This window comes from Homarus americanus, unplaced genomic scaffold (genome assembly GCF_018991925.1).
Source record: "Homarus americanus isolate GMGI-L3 unplaced genomic scaffold, GMGI_Hamer_2.0 scaffold21914, whole genome shotgun sequence".
NCBI lineage: Eukaryota > Metazoa > Arthropoda > Malacostraca > Decapoda > Nephropidae > Homarus > Homarus americanus.
Window position 1 is genome coordinate 1,021,307 of NW_024719665.1, and position 16,333 is coordinate 1,037,639.

The following is a 16,333-nucleotide window of genomic DNA, read 5'->3' on the forward strand; positions in this document are numbered from 1 at the left end:
TTTCATATTTCTGTATAGTGTAATTCATAAAAAGGAAAGTATGTCAGAGCCAGGAATACCCATCTTGAGGCGTGTGTGTGTGTGTGTGTGTGTGTGTGTGTTTCTCGGCACCTCAGAACCAGGAAATGGGAAGAGGTGCGCGTTGGGTTGGTCTAAAAAGAGTAGCGTAGTGTTGATGTAAGCGGGAGGTGGGTGCTGGAGAAGGGGGTGGCTTAGTGGGTGGTAGTGGTGGCTAGAGGGTGGCAGTGGTGGCCAGTGGGTGTTAGTGGTGTCTAGTGGGTGATAGTAGTGGCTTGTGGGTGGTAGAGGCTGTGGGTGGCGGAAAGGAGGAAGAGGTGGCTAGTGGGTGGTATAGGCTGTGGGTGGCGGAAAGGAGGAGGAAGAGGAGGCTAGTGGGTGGTGTGGTGGTGGTGGTGTCTGTGGGTGGTGTGGTGGTGGCATGACTCAGCCGCCAGCAATGGGACCTTGGTACACATGGACGATTGCCATCCCAACCCTTCTTGCTTATTTTATCTGTTTTCGTCCACTTTCATAGTCATTCTTATTATCATTTATTTTTTCTTTCTGTGTGTGTGTGTGTAAAGGGGTGAAGGTGTGCCAAGAACAAGGAGTCTTTTAAACAACAGTAGGAGTCTATTATCATGGTGAAATATTAGGTTCAAAGCGAAATCAATTTTCTGTCAATCACGTTGAATTAAATACCCCCCACATCCTGAATTTAAGCTTCAAAATAATTCTCATACTAACAACTCTATATACTTTGGATAAAAATACATCTGATATAATTTGACAAAAAAATTAAACTTTATATAAGGATGTAAAATGTGTATGATTTGGGATATACTCAAGACACTGATTTTCATACTGAGAGATACTATTAATATAAAACTACTTTATAACCTGAAACTAACGCTGTATGTTACTAGAAGCGCTCTTAATTCTGACATAAATTAAAAAATTCGTAAAAAAATGGCAGATAATCTGTCAAATAAAAGTAAAATCATGACACTAACAAGCTCATTAGGTCTGGTTTGTGGTGTTTGTAATGTGGCTAATATGGTGAGTATGTTAAGAAGTCACTGAGTACTCATTCTTAAAGCAGTACGTGTGTGTGTGTGTCTGTGTATGTTCTTCATTACAACAATAGTATTAAGGTTGTGGATGTATTAAAAACCTATTTTTTTCGTTAAGATGTCCAGTGAGGACTTTATTATGTTAAGACAGTCATGGTAACCCTCCCCAACTACTGACGACACACACACACCGCCCTTATACCTTCTATCACATAAGATCAGTGTTGGCAAGTGTAATGAGTTAAGAATTAAATGACTAAAGAATTACGGACGATTTTACTGAATAAATGCCTATCTATGAAGCTTATTATATGATCATAGTGTTAAATGAGTCACTAAGTCTTAATAACATTAATAATTAGTGTATATAGATATGAAATGAACGTATATATGGCCTTTATGCCTGCTGATTCTGCAAGTTAATAAGCAAATATATAAACTCAACACACTGGTCTTTACGTTAAATATTTTTTCATAAAATTGCTATATGGTCCTCTATATATATAAAATAAAATAAAATGTCTATTATATCTAAAGTATCAGCGCTTTTAAAAGACTTTCGTCTATACTATTGAAGCATAGATATGTAGATTTGACTATAGTGTTGATCAGGCTATGGGTCAATAATTTGCATTGTTATTGTTGGTGACAATTAAGGTATCATATCTCCACACTAGAAAAAGATATTTGCTTTGCGTCTTTTAGTTTGGTCTGGTGTAATTGTTCATAAATTCCTACTATACATTTTCCTCTTCCAGGAAAACTACAAGAATTTTATCGTCTGTTTCACTTAATGGTCTAAAGAATATATTCGAAACCACACAAAGGCCGCACAAGTTGAAGAACATTTTTTTTTTAATCTTTTGAGAATCTAACCATGGAAGTAAATGTTTTTTTAGTCTTATTCGTTGTCTTGGTGTATTAATGTCATCTGCCGCCGTGAGAATGCTCGTCTTGCGTGTGACTAACTCTACAACCTCTTAACTTCTACACTCATGGGATGAAAATAGAACATTCTTCCTGGATGTTTTTGTGATGATAAAAAAAATATATATTTTAGGATAAACTTGGGCAACATTCCCTCTCTTTTTTTTTTACCTTAACATAATAATCATGGCTAGCATTAAGGTGAAATCAAAATAGCGACTTTTCTAAAAATCTTCGCATTTATCTTTTTTTTCCCTTTAGAATGACACGTGTCTAGGTAGGCAGCTGCCAACTTAGACGCTCGAGCCTAAAAAGGTTGTCTGTAAAGATGAGGAAATTGTTGATAATGGATAAAATGAAGTAGTTCTTTGTTAGATACCTATTTAAACATTGATATTAAAATGTGAATCGTGAATTTTCGAATACAAATCGTGTGGTGTTAAATCGTTATGTCTTTATATATACGTGTTAAAATTAACATTAATATTAAACTGGCATAAGCTACAGTGTGTCTCTTGAATATTGAACGTTATTTTACGTTATTGATGTTATTATGTATTACTGCGTTTCAACAGCTAATCTGCTCTTTAATCGTTTATATACTACTGTTAATTAGCAATTACATAAGCTCATCAATAACAAAAAGCTCATGCGGAAAACAGCTCTCTATTTCATCTTGGGAGCGATGATAGTAAGGATCCCCTCTGATGACATGACGGCGGTGATAGCGTCCAGGTCTGTGTTGTCATACAGTTGGAAACCTCGCATGAAACTGAAGCTCACCACTGATGACCCCTGCTGTCTGTTTCCTTTACCCTCTACTTTAATCTCTTTTCCCTCGATTAGCTGCACCTTCAGACCTCCAATGAAGTCGCACACATCGAGCACCATCTAGAAATGATGAAAAAAGTCATGAATTTGTATTATTTAAGGATATGTAGTCAATGGAAATCTCGAATTATTGCTAATTTAATAATGATCTTTTTTTATATATCAAGGGGAGAACATTTTCTTACCGTCATGGCCTCGTCAGTATCTTTCATAGACACAGCTTGATTTTCATTCTTTGGGTTACTCTTACGGAAATTCCTATAGGTGGTGAAGTCGTCAGAACCGGAGGACTTTAGCTTAAATTTCTCAATGACAGTTTTGATGGATGACTGGAACTCTTGGCGGATATTAGCAAAGGCGGAGTCGGTGGAGAAAGCTCCCTTCGTCACCACGGTAATAGTCCTAGTGATGGTGCTGCGGTCAACAGTCTTCTTGGACGTTGTCACAGTTTTAGAGGTTTGTGATGTGTCTGAGCTGACTTCCTTCTTACTTGTGTCTGTCTTGGCAACTGTCGCATCTTGCTTAGTTACCACGGTAGTTTTTGTCACCTAAGGGAAGTATTCAGTCAAACATTGTTCGAGAAAAAACAATATTATGGTACACGGAATTATGTTTAGAAATTCATATGATTCTTTAGACAAATTCACGTACCTTCTTTTGAGTTATGATAGTGAGCACACCATCAGCTGACACCACAGAAGAGACGGACTCGACGTCAATATCTTCCGGCAGAACAAATCGTTTACAGAAGCGTTTAGTAGACTTGGTGTTGCCCTCCTGCTTCTCTACCTGGCCTTCAATAACCACCTCTCTCTCGTTCACCGTCTTCACTGTCACCTTTCCATCAGTTATGAAATCTTTGACATCAACAATAATCTGGAACAAATACAAATGGAATTATGTGGATTTTCATTTAGTGTGAAGCCCAGTGTTAATGCCGAACATTATCTCCGCACTTCATCCTATAATGTGTATAAACGATGCCATGACACAAATATAACTTATGTACTGTGTGGCGGAACAAAGACGAAAACTTATCAATGGGAAAAAGAACAAGGACTTGGCACTCAAATATTGCAATGAAGATACAAAGATAACTCTTGAATATTATCAAAACCACACATCAAATACTTACCATTAAACAGGATACCATATTGTACAGTAAGAACTTGTCTCACTAACCTTGTGCACCTGTTGGCCTTCATTAACTGTGACGGCTTGGTTTTCCTCCTTCAGGTTACGCTGACGAAGGTTCCTGTAGGTGGTGATATCGTCAGTCTTTGAAGACGTCTCGTTGAACTTTTCCAGCACCTTCCTGACAGCTGATTGGAAAAGTTGACGAGAATCCTCAAAGAAGGAGTCCTCGAAGAAGAAACCTTTTTTAATGATGGTTATAATCCTTCTCACGACGTCGGTAGTGGTGGTGGTGGTGTCTGACACAGTCTTCTGCTGGCTAACAGTAGATACAGTCTTCTCATCGGTTCCCTTAACAACTTGTGTTGTTTTGGCTGGTGTTGGTTCACTAACGTCTTGTCCTTCTGTGGTTGTGATAGTTTTCACCACTTTCGTAATTTTCTCGGTGCTCACGGGAGCTTCTACTTGCTTTCTTGTAGGCTATGGGGTAGGATAATATTACTGGAATATTTTTGCAATAGTTTTATGTTTAAGGACGGAATTACAGTGAAAATAATGTTTAGTGGGTACAGTGTAATTAAGAACAGATGCTTCATAGATTTAAGAATAAAAAAAACATACTCACCTTTTTGGGAGCAATAACAGTGAGCACTCCATCAGCAGACACCACAGACGTCACGGTTTCCTCGTCAATATCTTCTGCCAGCACGAATCGTTTACAGAAGCGTTTTGAGGACCTGGTGTTGCCCTCCTGCTTCTCGATGCGACCCTCGATGACTACCTCCCGTTTGTTTACTATCCTGACGGTAACCTCTCCACCATTTATAAAGTCCTGTACGTCTACAATCATCTGGAAGCAATGACCACATATTTTACAGTATTTTTATCACTAATTAAGAACGAGGAAATCACGAGTGATCACTAATATAAATCTACATTGATAATATAATTGGCATCATTTTAGAAATTAATTATAAAATACAGTAAATGATATGTCAATTGAGGCGGATACAACTGACCTTTTGGGTTTGTTGGTCTTCTTTCACAGTTACTGCTTGGTTCTCCTCCTTTAGATTACGCTGACGAAGGTTCCTGTAGGTGGTGATATCGTCAGTTTGAGTAGACGTCTCGTTGAACTTCTCCAGCACCTGCTTGATAGCCTGCTGGAAATTCTGGCGAGAATCCTCAAAGAAGGAGTCGTCGAAGAAGCCGCCTTTCTTGGTAATGGGCAGAGCCCTACTGCCAGGCTCAGTGGCGGTGGTGTCACTCACAGTTTTGGTCTGTTGGGTCACAACTTGTTGACGAACAACAGTTTCATCAGTTTCCTTAACTTCTGGTGTTTGGACAGGAGTTGGTTCACTATCTTCCTCACTTTCTGTGGTTGTAACAGTTTTCATCACCTTGGTAATCTTCTGAATGGTAACGGGAGCCTCCTCCTGCTGGGTCACAGTGGATACTGTCTTCTGTTGAACAGTTTGTTGCTGGCTGGTAACGTCCTGTGCATCCTTTGCAACTTCCTGGGTTGTCACCTGAGCTTCCTTGACGTCTTGTCCTTCAGTCGTTGTGACTGTTGAAGTCTGAACTTGTTTCTTAGTTTCTGTTTTCTGAACACTGACGTCCATCACAGGCTTAGCTGAAGGCTGTGAAATATGTACATGTTAGAGGACAATTGAATTATTTATATTAATATAACTATTATTTGTCAATTACAACCACAAAAAGTTATATTTTGTTCTCATTATCATGTGTAAACAGTTCCTTACCTTTCTTGGAGCTATGATAGTGAGCACTCCATCAGTTGACACCACAGACGTCACGGTCTCTACGTCAATATCTTCTGGCAGAACAAATCGTTTACAGAAGCGTTTTGAGGACCTGGTGTTGCCTTCCTGCTTCTCAATGTGACCCTCGATGACCACCTCTCGGTTATCCACTGTCTTCACGGTCACTTCTCCACCGTTCACAAAGTCTTGTACGTCTACGATTATCTGAGGAAGTGGCGCATATTTTACTTAACTTATTCTTGCTACTGTTGGCTCAGTTATCTGTAACTCAAAAGAAGCTGGAGTATCAAAGTTCATCACATATAATTTTTCCTTGATAAAACAGATAATTATTTGACTGGGAGAGAAAACTGATAAGTTATGAGCTTTTTGGTTATCAGTAATAACCAATAAAGAGAAGCACTAATGTGTGAGTGAATTAAGAAATGACAAGCTACCATCATTATGAACTTCTAGCAATAACTAGTTCCCAAAGATAACAGTCTTTAATATTGGCCACCAAACAACTGACCTTATGAGTTTGATGGTCTTCTTTCACAGTTACTGCTTGGTTCTCCTCCTTCAGGTTGCGCTGACGAAGGTTCCTGTAGGTGGTGATATCGTCAGTTTGAGTAGACGTCTCGTTGAACTTCTCCAGCACCTGCTTGATAGCCTGCTGGAAATTCTGGCGAGAATCCTCAAAGAAGGAGTCGTCGAAGAAGCCGCCTTTCTTGGTAATGGGCAGAGCCCTACTGCCAGGCTCAGTGGCGGTGGTGTCACTCACAGTTTTGGTCTGTTGGGTCACAACTTGTTGACGAACAACAGTTTCATCAGTTTCCTTAACTTCTGGTGTTTGGACAGGAGTTGGTTCACTATCTTCCTCACTTTCTGTGGTTGTAACAGTTTTCATCACCTTGGTAATCTTCTGAATGGTAACGGGAGCCTCCTCCTGCTCGGTCACAGTGGATACTGTCTTCTGTTGAACAGTTTGTTGCTGGCTGGTAACGTCCTGTGCATCCTTTGCAACTTCCTGGGTTGTCACCTGAGCTTCCTTGACGTCTTGTCCTTCAGTCGTTGTGACTGTTGAAGTCTGAACTTGTTTCTTAGTTTCTGTTTTCTGAACACTGACGTCCATCACAGGCTTAGCTGAAGGCTGTGAAATATGTACATGTTAGAGGACAATTGAATTATTTATATGAATAAAACTATTATTTGTCAATTACAACCACAAAAAGTTATATTTCGTTCTCATTATCATGTGTAAACAGATCCTTACCTTTCTTGGAGCTATGATAGTGAGCACTCCATCAGTTGACACCACAGACGTCACGGTCTCTACGTCAATATCTTCTGGCAGAACAAATCGTTTACAGAAGCGTTTTGAGGACCTGGTGTTGCCTTCCTGCTTCTCAATGTGACCCTCGATGACCACCTCTCGGTTATCCACTGTCTTCACGGTCACTTTTCCACCGTTCACAAAGTCTTGTACGTCTACAATTATCTGCAACAATACATTATGATGGTCAAAAGCACTGAAAATATTGCAGATATGTAACTTCTTTTCTTTGATGAAATATTACAACATAAGTTCTATTATCCACATACCAAAGAGAGTAAATTACATGTTTTTTAATTACTTTTTAAGTTTGCGGGTATCGCGGTAAGCCAAACTAAGCATTAGTCTATTATTGTATTTACCAACTAGAAAGAACTTGATTTTTAGATCTCTCAAAGGCTATACGATTCACCCTATGGCGTCACAGCTACCACTTGGAACTGTAAGTCCTCACACACGAGGTGGGGCACCTACAGGAGGTGCATCCAACCTTAACTGTGTATTCGAATAAAAGAATGTAGTATGAAAAAACTGAAACTGTTTACCTTATGAGTTTGTTGGTCTTCTTTCACAGTTACTGCTTGGTTCTCCTCCTTCAGGTTGCGCTGACGAAGGTTCCTGTAGGTGGTGATATCGTCAGTTTGAGTAGACGTCTCGTTGAACTTCTCCAGCACCTGCTTGATAGCCTGCTGGAAATTCTGGCGAGAATCCTCAAAGAAGGAGTCGTCGAAGAAGCCGCCTTTCTTGGTAATGGGCAGAGCCCTACTGCCAGGCTCAGTGGCGGTGGTGTCACTCACAGTTTTGGTCTGTTGGGTCACAACTTGTTGACGAACAACAGTTTCATCAGTTTCCTTAACTTCTGGTGTTTGGACAGGAGTTGGTTCACTATCTTCCTCACTTTCTGTGGTTGTAACAGTTTTCATCACCTTGGTAATCTTCTGAATGGTAACGGGAGCCTCCTCCTGCTCGGTCACAGTGGATACTGTCTTCTGTTGAACAGTTTGTTGCTGGCTGGTAACGTCCTGTGCATCCTTTGCAACTTCCTGGGTTGTCACCTGAGCTTCCTTGACGTCTTGTCCTTCAGTCGTTGTGACTGTTGAAGTCTGAACTTGTTTCTTAGTTTCTGTTTTCTGAACACTGACGTCCATCACAGGCTTAGCTGAAGGCTGTGAAATATGTACATGTTAGAGGACAATTGAATTATTTATATGAATAAAACTATTATTTGTCAATTACAACCACAAAAAGTTATATTTTGTTCTCATTATCATGTGTAAACAGATCCTTACCTTTCTTGGAGCTATGATAGTGAGCACTCCATCAGTTGACACCACAGACGTCACGGTCTCTACGTCAATATCTTCTGGCAGAACAAATCGTTTACAGAAGCGTTTTGAGGACCTGGTGTTGCCTTCCTGCTTCTCAATGTGACCCTCGATGACCACCTCTCGGTTATCCACTGTCTTCACGGTCACTTTTCCACCGTTCACAAAGTCTTGTACGTCTACAATTATCTGCAACAATACATTATGATGGTCAAAAGCACTGAAAATATTGCAGATATGTAACTTCTTTTCTTTGATGAAACATTACAACATAAGTTCTATTATCCACATACCAAAGAGAGTAAATTAGTTTTTTGTTTTTGCTTTTTAATTGCGTTTTATGTTTGCGGGTATCCAGATAAGTCAAACTAAGCATTAGTCTGTTTCTGTATTTACCAACTAGAAAGAACTTGATTTTTAGATCTCTCAAAGGCTATACGATTCACCCTATGGCGTCACAGCTACCACTTGGAACTGTAAGTCCTCACACACGAGGTGGGGCACCTACAGGAGGTGCATCCAACCTTAACTGTGTATTCGAATAAAAGAATGTAGTATGAAAAAACTGAAACTGTTTACCTTATGAGTTTGTTGGTCTTCTTTCACAGTTACTGCTTGGTTCTCCTCCTTCAGATTACGCTGACGAAGGTTCCTGTAGGTGGTGATATCGTCAGTTTGAGTAGACGTCTCGTTGAACTTCTCCAGCACCTGCTTGATAGCCTGCTGGAAATTCTGGCGAGAATCCTCAAAGAAGGAGTCGTCGAAGAAGCCGCCTTTCTTGGTAATGGGCAGAGCCCTACTGCCAGGCTCAGTGGCGGTGGTGTCACTCACAGTTTTGGTCTGTTGGGTCACAACTTGTTGACGAACAACAGTTTCATCAGTTTCCTTAACTTCTGGTGTTTGGACAGGAGTTGGTTCACTATCTTCCTCACTTTCTGTGGTTGTAACAGTTTTCATCACCTTGGTAATCTTCTGAATGGTAACGGGAGCCTCCTCCTGCTGGGTCACAGTGGATACTGTCTTCTGTTGAACAGTTTGTTGCTGGCTGGTAACGTCCTGTGCATCCTTTGCAACTTCCTGGGTTGTCACCTGAGCTTCCTTGACGTCTTGTCCTTCAGTCGTTGTGACTGTTGAAGTCTGAACTTGTTTCTTAGTTTCTGTTTTCTGAACACTGACGTCCATCACAGGCTTAGCTGAAGGCTGTGAAATATGTACATGTTAGAGGACAATTGAATTATTTATATTAATATAACTATTATTTGTCAATTACAACCACAAAAAGTTATATTTTGTTCTCATTATCATGTGTAAACAGATCCTTACCTTTCTTGGAGCTATGATAGTGAGCACTCCATCAGTTGACACCACAGACGTCACGGTCTCTACGTCAATATCTTCTGGCAGAACAAATCGTTTACAGAAGCGTTTTGAGGACCTGGTGTTGCCCTCCTGCTTCTCAATGTGACCCTCGATGACCACCTCTCGGTTATCCACTGTCTTCACGGTCACTTCTCCACCGTTCACAAAGTCTTGTACGTCTACGATTATCTGCAACATATGAATACATTTAATGACGAGGTATTGCATTGAGGAGAAATATGTTCATCACTTACGTGTTCATATAACGGTAACGGTTTATTTCATTATTTCAATTATGAGCGAAAGAACAGTGATAACAATGAGTAAAGTGTTCAGGCCTCAACAAACATCAAACTTCATATAGATAATAACCTTATGAGTATGTTGGTCTTCTTTCACAGTTACTGCTTGGTTCTCCTCCTTCAGGTTGCGCTGACGAAGGTTCCTGTAGGTGGTGATATCGTCAGTTTGAGTAGATGTCTCGTTGAACTTCTCCAGCACCTGCTTGATAGCCTGCTGGAAATTCTGGCGAGAATCCTCAAAGAAGGAGTCGTCGAAGAAGCTGCCTTTCTTGGTAATGGGCAGAGCCCTACAGCCAGGCTCAGTGGCGGTGGTGTCACTCGCAGTTTTGGTCTGTTGGGTTACCTGTTGGCTGACCACGCTCTTCTGTGCTTGTTTTGTCGCCTGGCTAACATTCTGTGTTTGAGCAGATACGGTTTTATCGACGGCTTGTCCATCTGTCTCGGTGGTGACTGAGCTCTGCACTTGCTTCTTCACTTGAGTCTTTGTAATGCTGACTTCTGAGGGCGTCGCCGCTGATGGCTGTAACGCATGAGAACATAACGTAACACAACATATAAACGGATGGTAAGGAATTTACAAATAGCTGAAGCAAAAACCCAGATTGTATGAGTGAATTAACTAACCTTAAGTTATGTGATTGACAGAGGAGTGAGTGTGTGTGTGGTGTCTTGTCCCATCACGTATTTGTTCAACAGTATGGACAAGTACTAACGCTGGAAGAGTCTATTTGAAAGTTGAGATCACCTGAAGATTAACCCCCCTAGCTTATATCACCTAATATCACCCTAATGCTACCGGGAGGGAGGGGAGAGAGTTTAAATTAGGATAGGTTAAGTTAGGTTAGGTTAACATTAGGGTGTTTAATCATCAGGTGAAATAAACTGGGGTGCTTAATCTTCAGGTGATCCCTAAGTCGTAGAACATATGGGTAAAGCCGCTTAAGTGTTCGTTTGGCTCACAAATACACCACCAGTTTTCTTAAAGGTTATAATCACACACCCAAGACAGTTTGGTGAGGTGTGGCCGTGATGTTTTGGTTGGGCGGTCAGTCGCATCCTCCAGCTGTCAACGATCACATTAACCTGACAAGGCTCACGAGGCTCTGACGTGAGCCACTTGGTTGACAGACCTGGTAATGGCAGCGGCCTTATGCTAATTAAGAAACACTATACCGGGACCAGTTCTATCCAGTGTGTGTGTGTGTGTGTGTGTGTGTGTGTGTGTGTGTGTGTGTGTGTGTGTGTGTGTGTGTGTACATAAGTCACCCATATGAAATTTTTTTAGTCGAAATCTGGTAAATTCAAGGTAACTTTCAACGGGTCAAAATACATGTTTAATTTTGGGTGAACTAGCATAACAGAACCCTGCAGTTTGTACCAGTGACACCATTTTCGTATACATTATTACTTACTTTCTTGGGAGCTCTGATGATAAGGACGCCATCAGAAGAGACGACGGCAGTGAGAGCCTCCACCTGGATGTTGTCTGGGAGGGTGAAGCTTCGTTTAAAGCTTTTGCTGGACCTGGTGTTGCCCACCTGCCTCTCCACACGGCCCTCCACCACCACCTCCCTCTCCTCCACCGTCCTCACATTCACCTCTCCGCCGTTTATGAAATCGTTGACATCCACGACAATCTACAGTAACAGTGCGATAATGTGTGTGTTAAATTCAACGACCATTTTAAAACCATTGCATCTAATAATTCATAAAAAAATAGTTATATTTGTTGATATTCCGAGTAAATAATGTTTCACCTTGTGGTAGAGTTCATCGTCGGACGATTTAATGGCTTGGGTCTCGTCCTTGAGTTCACGGGTTCGAAGGGTCCGGTAGGTGGTTAGTTCATCTCCCTTGGTCGTCTTGTCACCACATTTCGTCAAGACATCCTTGATAGCATCCTGGAAGTCCTGACGAGTGTCCTCAAAACACGAATCACTGAAAAACTGTCCCTTCTTTGTGATGGAGACGGTCTTGTGTGTCGACATTTGCGAGGACTGTGTCACAGATGACTGGGTCTGCGCCTCACCCCTCGTCTCGGTGGAAACTTTCTTTGTCGTACGTGTCGTCTTTTTCTGTACCGTCGCCATGTCGTTCAGTACTTGCTCAACACACAACTGATAGATGGAAATATCGAGTGTCTGTGTGAGTGTGTGTGTGTGTGTCTGTGTCAGCACCGAGGAGGAACCCGCAACTGGGAGGTGAGGGGGTGGCGGAACTTCCTTTATACAGTGGTCTACACCGCCACCCAGCCTCACCATGTGTTTACACCCCCAGGTGGTATTTTGGGCACCACAGCCGCTGCCAACTGTGATCAAGGTCCAGGAAATTGTTTATGGATTCTTTCATCAGTGCATAGTTTTTGAGTGTAATCATAGCGGCTTTAATTAATTCTTTAAAACTGGACTGTTCCGTTTATCTGTTCATCCAGTGTTTGGGTTTTAAGTTATTCAGTTATCAACACGAGTATGTTAAGATTTTAGTGATATTTTAGTGATATAAGCTATTCATTTATCAATGTATTTAATCGCTAGACTTTGAATTGCTCTGTCATCAGTATCAACATTTTTTTACAATCATTACTATAGTCAAGATAAAAAATAATTAAATAAAAAGATTTCAATACTGAACCAATATACATCCTAATAAATTTTGTTTTTCAATACCAACAAGTAATAACGATAAACTGAATATAAAATTAGTTCTTAACAAAAACACTCACAAGGAAATGCAAAATGTCTTCCCGCACAGCACACCTCTTGGCTTCATAAAATTCTAAGAAAACAAAAATGTAAAATAAACAAACTAAGATAAGAGTTCCGGGAGTATTAGACGAAGATAAATTTCAGCCACGTTTCAAACTGATTGGTCCAGAATTGAAAGATTGGCAAACAATACTGAGCAACAGAGACACAATGAAATGATTATATGAAAAATCCATTACGCATTTGATTCACTTTATTTATATACTGTAGGCTACACTGACGGACAAATTCTGCAACATGAACACACAGAGGCTTGGCACGGTGAGGAAGGTTCAGGTAAAGTTAGGTAGAGGCTAGAGAGTGTTTAAAGGGTGGGGGGCAAGGTAGAGAGACACAGGCACTACACTATCACCACCACCACACCACTCACCACCACCACCACTCACACTATCACCACCACCACACCACCACACCACACACCGCCACTACACTACACTACACCACACCACCACACACACCACACCACCACGCCACCACTATCATCACTCTACACTATCACCACCACTATCACCACCACTATCACTACCTACACTATCATCACCACTACACTATCACCACCACCACTCACTACACACACTATCACTACCATATCACCACCACCACACTATCACTACACCACCCACCACCACTATCACCCACCACACCACCACCACCTACCACACATCACTACACCACCACACCATATCACTACACCACACCACCACTACACATCACCACCACCACCACTGCCACCACACTACTACACACATCACCACTACACTATCACCACCACCACACCACCACTACACACCACACATCACCCACCACCACCACCACCACTAACTACACTATCACCACCACCACACATCACCACCACACCACCACCACACTATCACTGCCACTACACTATCACCACCACCACACTATCACCGCCACCACACTATCACTACTACTACACCATCATCACCACACACTACACCACCACCACCACTATCACCCACCACCACACTATCACTACCACCACCACTACACCACCACCACCACACTACATACCACTATCACCACCACCACACACTATCACTGCCACTACACTATCACACCACCACCACACTATCACTGCCACCACACCATCACCACCACCACACTATCACCCACTACACTATCACCACCACCACACTATCACTGCCACGCCACTACCACTACACCATCACCACCACCACACTATCACTACCACTACACCATCACCACCACCACACCATCACTGCCACTACACTATCACAACCATCACACTATCACACCCACACACTATCACCACCACTACACTATCATCACCACTACACTATCACCACCACCACACTATCACTACCACTACACTATCACCACCACCACACTATCACTACCACTACACTATCACTACCACTACACATCACCACTACACTATCACCACCACCACACTATCACTACGACTACACTATCATCACCACTACACTATCACACCATCACCACCACCCATCACCACCACTACACTATCACCACCACCACCATCACTACCACTACACATCATCACCACTACACCATCACCACACCACCACCATCACCACCACTACATTACCACCACCACTACACTATCACTACACTATCACCACCACCACACACTCACCACTACCTACACCACCACCACACTATCACTACCACTACACTATCATCACCACCACACTATCACCATCACCACTACCCTATCACCACCACTACATTATCACCACCACTACACCATCACCACCACTACACTATCACCACCACTACGCTATCACTACCACTACACCATCATCACCACCACACCATCACCATCACCACACCCTATCACCACCACTACACTATCACCACCACTACACTATCACCACCACCACACTATCACTACCACTACACTATCATCACCACCACTATCACCACCACCACCACCACACTATCACCACCACACTATCACCACCACCACACTATCACTACCACTACACTATCATCACCACTACTATCACCACCACCACCACCACACTATCACCACCACCACCACCACTACAATATCACCACCACTACACATCACCACCACCACACTATCACTACCACTACACTTTCACCACCACTACACTATCACCACCACCACCACCATCACCACAACATCACCACCACCACCACAACACTACACCACCACCACCACCACACTATCACTACCACTACACTTTCATCACCACTACACCATCACCACCACCACCCACACTATCACCACATTTACACTATCACCACCACCACCACAACACCTATCACCACCACCACCACAACACCATCACCACCACCACACATCAGTACCACTACATTATCATCACCACTACACCACCCACCACCTATCACCACCTTTACACTATCACCACCACCACCACTACACTATCACCACCACCACACTATCAGTACCACTACATTATCATCACCACTACACTACACCACACTCACCACCACTACACTATCACCACCACTACACTATCACCACCACCACCACCACACTATCACCACCACTACACTATCACCACCACTACACTATCACCACCACTATATCTTGAGGCTTACACACAGGACGATTTAATGGGTGTTGGCAGTAAGTTCAGTAGTGAGTGTGAGGAGATGTGTTGATGTCGGCCAGTGTATAAAGTGAGACTTGTCACTGCACTCAAGCAAAGCAAAGTGTCTTGTAGCTATTCGTCACTGTTGTGTGTGCTTGTGGATGTAACTCGGTAGTACATGAAACCAAGAGAGAAATGATTAATGATTTGCTTCATACAATTTCTAGCTATACCTATCTGCTATATATAGTATATTTAAAAGGGAAAGCGGGTTTACTATGGAAATAAAAAATGGATTAAAAGCAGTGTCGTTTATTTTTAACATACAGTACTTATGAATATACAGTACAATACAATTAAGTGGTTATTATTAGTAGTAGTAGTTACTGTCATTAATTTTACTATTATTATTTCTATACGATTACGGATAGTTTACTAATTGTATTGTCAAGTAGCAAAGACGACGATATAAATTTTCAACTGATAATAAGAATTACAAAGTAAACATTAACGGTGGAAATAATAATTGTTACCGCCACAGTAAGATAAGCTAGAAGAGAGAGAAAGAGAGGGATAACCATAATAAGATAAACTAGGCGAGAGAGAAAGAGAGAGGGGGTGAGATAAGAGATATAGCGTTGACAACGAATTTGCTGACCAATCTGCTGAGGTGTTACGAAAACATATGGCCCTCGCCTCCGGGCTGAGATTGCCCTCGAGGGTAGTCTACTGATTTCTACAGGACAGACAACACGTTGGTTCAGACCACTAGACCCTAAAACGTGAGTGATCGTGAAGTATTAGAATCTGCTAAGAAACTCTAAATAACTTTAATAAGTATATTTGTGTACTGCAATTTGATCATATTATACCAATTGTCTCCTGTATCAATAGTTATAACATGCGAGTTATATTTAAGATGTTAACAGG

The 16,333-nt window shown here is 41.8% G+C and overlaps 1 protein-coding gene across 1 annotated transcript; it reads right to left on the reverse strand.

The window, feature by feature from the left end:
- Window positions 1-780: 780 nt before the first annotated feature.
- LOC121860193 lies at window positions 781-12,251 on the reverse strand. Its single transcript, XM_042357262.1, has 16 exons — window positions 11,808-12,251; window positions 11,463-11,687; window positions 10,121-10,570; window positions 9,713-9,937; window positions 8,969-9,589; window positions 8,354-8,578; window positions 7,610-8,230; window positions 7,005-7,229; window positions 6,261-6,881; window positions 5,729-5,953; window positions 4,985-5,605; window positions 4,591-4,815; window positions 4,014-4,445; window positions 3,483-3,707; window positions 3,017-3,379; window positions 781-2,891 (listed from the first exon to the last, which is right to left on the reverse strand). The coding sequence occupies exons 1-16, from the start codon at window positions 12,138-12,140 to the stop codon at window positions 2,667-2,669; spliced, it is 5,862 nt and encodes a 1,953-aa protein (XP_042213196.1). The 5' UTR covers window positions 12,141-12,251; the 3' UTR covers window positions 781-2,666.
- Window positions 12,252-16,333: the final 4,082 nt, after the last annotated feature.

Excerpts from the sequence above, each read along its gene's own strand:
- LOC121860193 (XM_042357262.1), bottom strand. The coding sequence starts at position 12,140 with ATGGCGACGGTACAGAAAAAGACGACACGTACGACAAAGAAAGTTTCC. Across the intron at positions 4,446-4,590 it reads CTGTTATTGCTCCCAAAAAG|CCTACAAGAAAGCAAGTAGA; the intron begins GTGAGTATGTTT and ends CCTACCCCATAG. Across the intron at positions 2,892-3,016 it reads ATACTGACGAGGCCATGACG|ATGGTGCTCGATGTGTGCGA; the intron begins GTAAGAAAATGT and ends CATCATTTCTAG.